The 8,247-nt window shown below is 35.4% G+C and overlaps 1 protein-coding gene across 1 annotated transcript; it reads right to left on the reverse strand.

Moving 5' to 3' along the window:
- Window positions 1-1,368: 1,368 nt before the first annotated feature.
- On the reverse strand, window positions 1,369-6,049 carry LOC117324029 (F-box/LRR-repeat protein fbxl-1-like). Its single transcript, XM_033879632.1, has 2 exons — window positions 4,950-6,049; window positions 1,369-3,010 (listed from the first exon to the last, which is right to left on the reverse strand). Exons 1-2 carry the CDS (start codon window positions 5,760-5,762, stop codon window positions 1,943-1,945), a joined length of 1,881 nt encoding a protein of 626 aa, XP_033735523.1. The 5' UTR covers window positions 5,763-6,049; the 3' UTR covers window positions 1,369-1,942.
- Window positions 6,050-8,247: the final 2,198 nt, after the last annotated feature.

Consider the following 8,247-nt stretch of genomic DNA (forward strand, 5'->3'; position numbering starts at 1 on the left):
GACTCTGAGCACTCCAGTTATTACTAATATACAAATCATAAATCAACACGTAATAACAGAGTTTTAATTAATAATGAACATTCCCTGTCAGACAATGTCAAACATTGGCCAATATTTATTAAACAGCCTTAAGGTATTGTTACCGGAACTGATGTCGCGACGGACTCGTCGCAAATCTACCAATCAAACACGAAGATAGAGAAATATGTCTCGAATAAATATAAACCACAGTAACAGTGTAAATATTCTCATTCCAACTACATGTTTGATCTAAATTATATCACATCGTCTGAGATTGAGCATGGAGTTCTCCGGATATGGACCCGGATTTGTCTGAACCCAATATGAATGTTATCTAGTGTATTTTAACAATTGAATTATGATGGCAATATGCAAACAAGTATGTAATAAATGTATTCATAACGTTTGTGTAATACAATAATACAATGATCCATATCAAAATGATAAGTCTCTCCCTTATCAGATTTTTTTTCAAAAGACAATTATAACAATACATTCAACAAAATATATGTGTATATATATATATTCACTTAAATCGATATGACAATCTGAGGAGGTAATTCATTTCCGTTTAGATTCCAGACACTTGGTACAATTCTAGTCACCAAACATGTCCATGCGTTGTTATAAGTAGCCATATCATTTATCATTCATATCATACACACAATTCCATAGCCATAGCTTTGGTAATTTATCTCTGAACATATCTAATATTGCCGTGAATAAAACATATCATTTTTATTCAAATCTATAGTCAGATAGAGAGTGAACTGGAAGGAAAGCTTTTATATCATATCACCGGACACAGGATGTAGAGCTCTAAATAACGTCTCCTTAGCATACATGTAGATACATTTTAACATTGGTATTAAGTAAAACATTTTCAATTTTTACATAGCTAGAGTTTTGATACTTTCTATTTAGCATAAATGTAACATTATGAGATAGATTATAAATTCATACCAAAATGTAACATTATGATATAGATCATTAACTCACACCAAAATGTAACATTATGATATAGATTAAAAATACACGCCAAAACGTAACATTATGATATAGATTATAAATACACACCAAAATGGAACAGTATGATATAGATTATAAATACACGCCAAAATGTAACATTATGATATACTAGAGTACAAAAACACACCAAAATGTAACATTATGATATACTAGAGTACAAAAACACACCAAGATGTAACATTATGATATACTAGAGTACAAAAACACACCAAAATGTAACATTATGATATACTAGAGTACAAAAACACACCAAAATGTAACATTATGATATACTAGAGTACAAAAACACACCAAAATGTAACATTGTGATATAAGTTATAAATATACACCAAAATGGAACAGTATGATATAGAATATAAATACACACCAAAATGTAACATTATGATATACTAGAGTACAAAAAGACACCAAAATGTAACCTTGTGATATACTAGAGTACAAACATACACCAAAATGTAACATTATGATATACTAGAGTACAAAAACACACCAAAATGTAACATTATGATATACTAGAGTACAAAAACACACCAAAATGTAACATTGTGATATAAGTTATAAATATACACCAATAGTATTAAGAGAAAGGCTAACAATAAAAGAATAGCCTATCAACCTATATACATGCATGTCTTGTAAATTTAACGGAACTATAAAATACAAATACCACTTCTTAAATATTTCATTTATACACCGATCAGTTCTAAGCTATAAAGTAATGTATTGTGTAACATATGAATGTAGAAAACGGCACCGGTATAGATTGTACAACCGACATGAACAATATACACTGCAAGAAATCTACGTTTTGTGCGTTGTGGCAGATTATCACTAAAGTTTACATCATCCTGTCATAGCTTTCATCGTTATTTTCACGGCTCTCTGGTGTATCTCAGACATAAGGTTTTGGAGGAAAGTCATGGCTCCATCGAACCATCTCCTGGGGGTGAACTATGTCGTACGTGCGACACAATGAATCAAGTTTTTGCTCTATTCCGCGAATGAAAAGTCGGACATTTGTACATTGCCCTACGTTTAAGGCCAGTAGTTGTGGGCAGTATTCCAAATCAAGCTTGTTTACGTCTACACATCCAAACAGATTCAAAAATTTCATCAAAGGAGAGTGAACGGAAACCCTGCTGATCTCGCGACACTTCTCGAGATTGAGATATGCTATATTAAGACATCCATTAAGCGCCATCTGAAGTACATAATCTGTCATTTGACATCTGTAAAGAACTATTGTCCTCGCTAAAGGAGTACATACAGAAAGAAGATTCACTTTGCAATCAAACAACCGAAGGAAGCCGATTGCGTTCAAAGCGTGAATAACACAAGACTCAAGGTTGAGACGATCATCGCTGCAAAGGTTCATCTCTATACAGTCAACACTAACGCATTGGATTGTAAGGGTCTTGAGAGCAGGTATCCCCGTTAGGGCGATCTTACACAAATGATTAGCGGTGATATACATGTGATTCAGTGTGACTATATCGTTATCAGATTCCGTGTGCAATAATCTAAGCGTAGGACTTCTGATGTGCAACGTCTCGCAGGAAAAGTCCCCAAGGAGACACAATTCTTGTAAACTGGGAATCATCGTCTCATCGAATGTTAGACTGTCTTGTGATATACAACCTAGTCGGAGAGACAGAAGTGATGCATTAGTCCTGAGGGTTTCATGAAATGACCTCATGTCGATATTCTCACACTTGGACAATTCCATGAACGTCAGCCGCTTGCTTGACACACGGAGGGTGCGCATGACGTTACAACCGTCGATGGTAACACGTCGCAACGAGGCTGATTCCACCTCGACATGCTCCATGGCCTCCATACCGTGGTCTATTGTTAGGAGCTTAAGAGTTGAAGACCGTATGCATACAAACATAGCATTCCAGATATTGAACAGGTAGCACTTCTGCAGAGAATCGGAAATCAGTCGAACACCGTGAAGATGCTACAAAAATAATGCAAGTTACATTACTCAACGGAAATTAATACGTCCATAGAATTAAACAAAACACACGTCTTTATTCGTCCTACTCCCATTACTTTTACGTTTACGAATATTCAAAAAGAATAAACGACCATATATAGACATCCAATTAGTTAAAAACAATCAATTTTCAAATCTAACGCAGACATTACGCATGCGACAGATTAGTTACACATATCCCATATGATATATTCCTCTCGGTTGGGGCGATTCTATTTTACACCTAATCAGAAAGCGGTACCAGACCAAACAAAGTTGCATCGCTAGTTACGACGAGAGATGGGGACACCCTTTGGTTGAGATCATTTTTCTGTTACACATCAAACCTACATTTCTTGGCCGCATATCGTATTTCTTCGTCTACTACACGAAAAATGTCTCTATCATATATTGGTCATATTTCAAATATGGATAATGCTTTTGTAATATGCAGTATAAACAATAAAATATTGATCAGAATTGAATACGGTTTCTCGTTTGCAATATATATCTCAGATGTGAACCACGTGTATAAGTCAGTAAGTGTAACGTATACTCCACACTACAGCGGCAGGTAAACAAGTGTAACAGGTGGGCATGTACTGCTAATGGTATATTATATAGATAGTTTACCTCTTCGAACTCAACCATCAGATATATCAGTATGATATGTAATACAAAATATGGATCTCAAATCACGGCAATGAACGAATAGAAACAGGTATAGTGAAATATATACACACGATCAAAGGGGCGGCAAAGTAGTATTCAACGCCATTTTGGTCTAATGCATCCTTCAATTACTTATAAATGCAGTTTCTTGATTTATTAAATTACCAGTTTCTATTCGAATAAATCAATATAATAAAATGGCTTCTCCTAATGAAGTTTATAAATCATTAATTCACAGCAGACATTAGATGCATTTAGAAAAACAAAAAAATAATCCGTTTTTGTTTGATAGTTCCAGTAACATCTGCTGGTATCGATGTCATTTGTCATTTAAACAACGAATGTTCTGTCATCATTGACATCAATGTAAGTAATCGAATCTTCCTTCGTAAGACGGATACACGAGAACGCGGTGATATCGAGACAGCCTGTGACGGTATAGTCACATGTTGCAGTCAGGATGTTCCCCGTGACCTCACCAATGATCTTATCGATATCACAAATTACAAATATATATTCATCCATTTCCTTGAAATTATGCCCACCCAAGGGGATACGACATGGTCAGAAAATAACGGTCATGAAAATTGATACGAATGGTCATTTGCTTTGTTGCAAAAAAAAAATAATAAAATAAAAAAAACTTGCCTTTCCATTCTTACTTCCTCAATATCTAGACTTTTAAGAAAAAATATTTTTCTTTCTTTTTTTTTTTTTTTTTTTTTAGTGATTATTTCAAAATAATGATAAAAAAAAGTCATATTCATTGTAAATGTTTAGTAAATAAAAGGAGAATCCTCTTTTAGTCAAGAAGCTTTACCTATATGTGAGAATTTTTCTGTATGGGGGCATTTTTGATTCACCTAGGTATGAAAATTCGACCTTTTTTTCAATAAAACTATATAGTCATGAATGAAATCATTTTACCTTTCTTACAATGATAGAATATATTAAATATTAGTTCATGGAAGAATTAATATAAATATTACCTGACCATAAAAATAAACACATTGTCAATGTTCTTTTCATAACATAAGGAGGAATTATCTCCCCTTCTATTTCATCGTTTTTCTGGTGTTTTTCTGGTGTCACTGACCAACTCAAACGTAGGTTGGTTTTTTTTTTCTCGGAAGAGTAGCATTTTATGAGTGTTCCATATCACAGAAAGAAGAAAAGCAATTAGCATGTTCTCTAGTAGACAATGCTTTTGTACATTGGTTAATTAGGGAGTAATGACTTAAATAAATACCTCACAGTTGCTGATGCTGAGTTTCGTGAGGCGTTCCAGCTTCTTGACCAAATCCCAAAGTTCTTCCATCTCAATTGGTACAAAGTGCAAACACAAAACATGCACCAGTGTGAACCGGTGGTTGTCTATAACACATTTGGTGATGTTATAACCCCTCTGAATGGCCTGCCCACTCCTCGGATCACTCACACACAGACCGGAATTTATCTTCAACTTCAGTGTCTGAAGACAAGTCAAACTGTCCATCAGGTTTACAATACCGTTGGCAGTTAGTCGCCAACAAGCATTTAAAGAAATCTCTAACAGATTTGGAAAACATTTTCCTATCATGTCTAGTTCATCATCTGTTAAGGCGAATCCCCCATTGATCTGTATGTTTTCTAGTTGCGAAAGAGAAGACAGAGTTTCTACCACTGCTTTTGTCCACAGTATTGGCAATCTGAGGTATTTCAGATTTCGTAAACGTGGAATTAAAGAGAAGACACTTTCGTAAACCGGAGAATGGTCGGTCCAGGTCAGCTTTTGTATGTGTTGTCCATAGAGCCGAAAAATACAACACATCATGCTGAAATGCCAATAGACATACCGTCGCGGATCAATGTGAACCACACGCCATAACGAACCGTTACTCAGGAGAATTTCCCGCCATTTTCTGCAGACTAGTGCAAGAACCGGAAGTGTATCTTTAATTGGATCAAGATACCCAAAAATTCGAGCAAGGAGTTCGTTAGGTAAATCGTTGATATTCTGATTGCGAAAAGTATTGGCCTCAACTGAGATTTTGTAAAACCTTTGAACATTTGTATCTATCATATTTCCTAACGCTTCTCATTCTTTTGTTATCCAATGGCAACGCAACCATCCCATTAACTAAAGGTTAACTGGTCAAACCGTGTTACCTCATAATGAAAAAAAAAACATTTCTGTTTATAAACATATAGATCTAATTTTAAACACAGGTTTAATGCCGAATAAATTCCTTGAGTCTGTAGCATACATCGCAAGGCTTCTCGAAAGCATTTTCATCCACGACTCTTTGGCTTGAGTTTATTCCTAAAAAGAATATGACGGCAAAGTTGATGAATTTGAAGTGATTGCTACAGCTCCTGTCATTTTGCGTCCTTGTCGTACACTGAAGTGCGTCACGGCTGGGTAATTTATAGTAGGGAACACTAATCAATGAAATCGATGGTTAAGTAAAGTGTGTAACAGGTTTATACAACGTCACAAGGATATAGAGCCTGCTTGTCTACCCAGACATACGCTTAACTCATTCATAGATATTTGATTATTTTCAGACTACGTCATCATAGCACAGTATAAGTGAAGGAACTACGCCCACCTCCGCCTCTTACCGAGTAAACAGATGTCAGTCCTGTATCACATTAACACGGTTTTATTATTATAATCTGTACGGGGACAGTTATCGATAATAACATGAACTTAAGGAAGCAGCGATTTATAAACAGAATATAAGATGATAGGTAATTGAATGACAAACGGAGCGATTTCTGTTACTTTGTAATACTTCAATGCTAGCCGACAAATGTTTAACGAGGCCAACATCTTCTGTCGCACTAAAGTATTACAATAAAGTATACAGACACAATAAGATCGACGATATCTTGAATTTCAGAATTTTTTAATGGGCAGGTGAGTATTGTATATGTTGTGCTTCCTCTGCATATCAAAGCAGCTAGATGCAGCTAGAATCGTGACTGGTGCAACTAAACTCACAAGCCGCGCTAGACTTTATGTAGAAACCGGTTGGGATCCCCTTAGTGCTCGCAGGAGAAATCATAAAATTATTCAATTCCACAAGATTGTTCATGGTCAGTGCCCTCCTAATCTGAGTAACTTCCTACCTGCTCGTCAATCTGATATTCATACTCATAACACAAGAAGAGCTAATAATTTCTGTCAAATAAACTGTCGAACAAAACTCTATAAAGATTCTTTTATACCCTCTTCTGTTGATTTATGGAACACACTTCCTGAAAACATCAAATCCAATCCGTCCATAACTAACTTTTAAAAAATTCTTAACTCCGACACTCTTTCTGCTCACTCTGTCCCTCAGCACTATTACCACCGCAGAAGCAGACATGGCCAGATCCATCATGCACGTCCAGGAATGAATTGCAGCTCATTGAATAGTACGCATCTGTTCGCTCGAAACTTAGTTGATAGCCTATGTGTAATCTGTCTACTGAAACTACTGAACACTTCCTCCTCCATTGTGCCAATTACCGGCAGCTTAGACTTCAATGTTTCATCGCCTTCCTCCTGGCTATAATGTTAACCTTTTACTTCATGGTAGTCCATAATTCCCTGTTCAGTTCAACGAAGTTATTTTTGATTGTGTTCAAAATGTCATCATTCAATCTAAACGTTTCTGATATTACCATTGCCTTTATGCCAGAAATCCTATTTATTGTCGCGATACTTATATACACTTTGTATGGCGCAGATTTCGTTAAGATTTTGTGTTTGTGTTGTTTTACTATATACTAATAGTAAATATTTACAGAAAATACATGTACAGTCCCAATACTTATATCATATAGTGTAAGTACATTTTTATTATGAACTCGGATGGTAAACAACAAGTGTTTGTTCCATTCTTGCATTTTTGATGCCATCCCCGATGCCACTCAGTAATTCCCAACCCGACCCCTGCACCCGTTCTCTTTCTCTTCCCTGCACATTTTATATATATATAAATAAATATATATGACATGTATTATCAATTTTGTCAATATCGGTCCATAGCCTATATCTACACCAGGAGACGGATTAATATAAGTACCAAGTACTTGTTTCTGTATCCTTATATTTGTATATACCATTGCTATAACCAAATAAAATAAAGTTTAAACCAAAGCAGCGTGTGTACCATGTATTTTGATTTATTTCTTATAATGAATATCCTTATAATTCTAGAACAACGCAACATATTTCAACTACATTCTTTCTAATCTGAGAGAATCTGATAGATTTCAAATCAATAAATGATGGATATAGCATAGTAATGATTTTTTGATCATTAAAGTCTAAAGCGATTTAATAGCAAATTGACACATCTACTTCCTCAATTGAGCATATTACACTTTGAGATGCCTAGCCCATGTGGCCATCACTAAGAAGACAAATGTTCGATAAGGGCTTATGATGGTACCGTCTATACAGATGCCGGGGCCACTTAACGGCTATTCTATAAGGCCGTCGTACCGAAATGTACCTTGAAACGGTAGAATAACACTTTACTTCACATTATACTGAAATTATGATAGCCAGT

This window comes from Pecten maximus, chromosome 3 (genome assembly GCF_902652985.1).
Source record: "Pecten maximus chromosome 3, xPecMax1.1, whole genome shotgun sequence".
NCBI lineage: Eukaryota > Metazoa > Mollusca > Bivalvia > Pectinida > Pectinidae > Pecten > Pecten maximus.

Excerpts from the sequence above, each read along its gene's own strand:
- LOC117324029 (XM_033879632.1), bottom strand. The coding sequence starts at position 5,762 with ATGATAGATACAAATGTTCAAAGGTTTTACAAAATCTCAGTTGAGGCC. Across the intron at positions 3,011-4,949 it reads TCAGCATCAGCAACTGTGAG|CATCTTCACGGTGTTCGACT; the intron begins GTATTTATTTAA and ends TTATTTTTGTAG.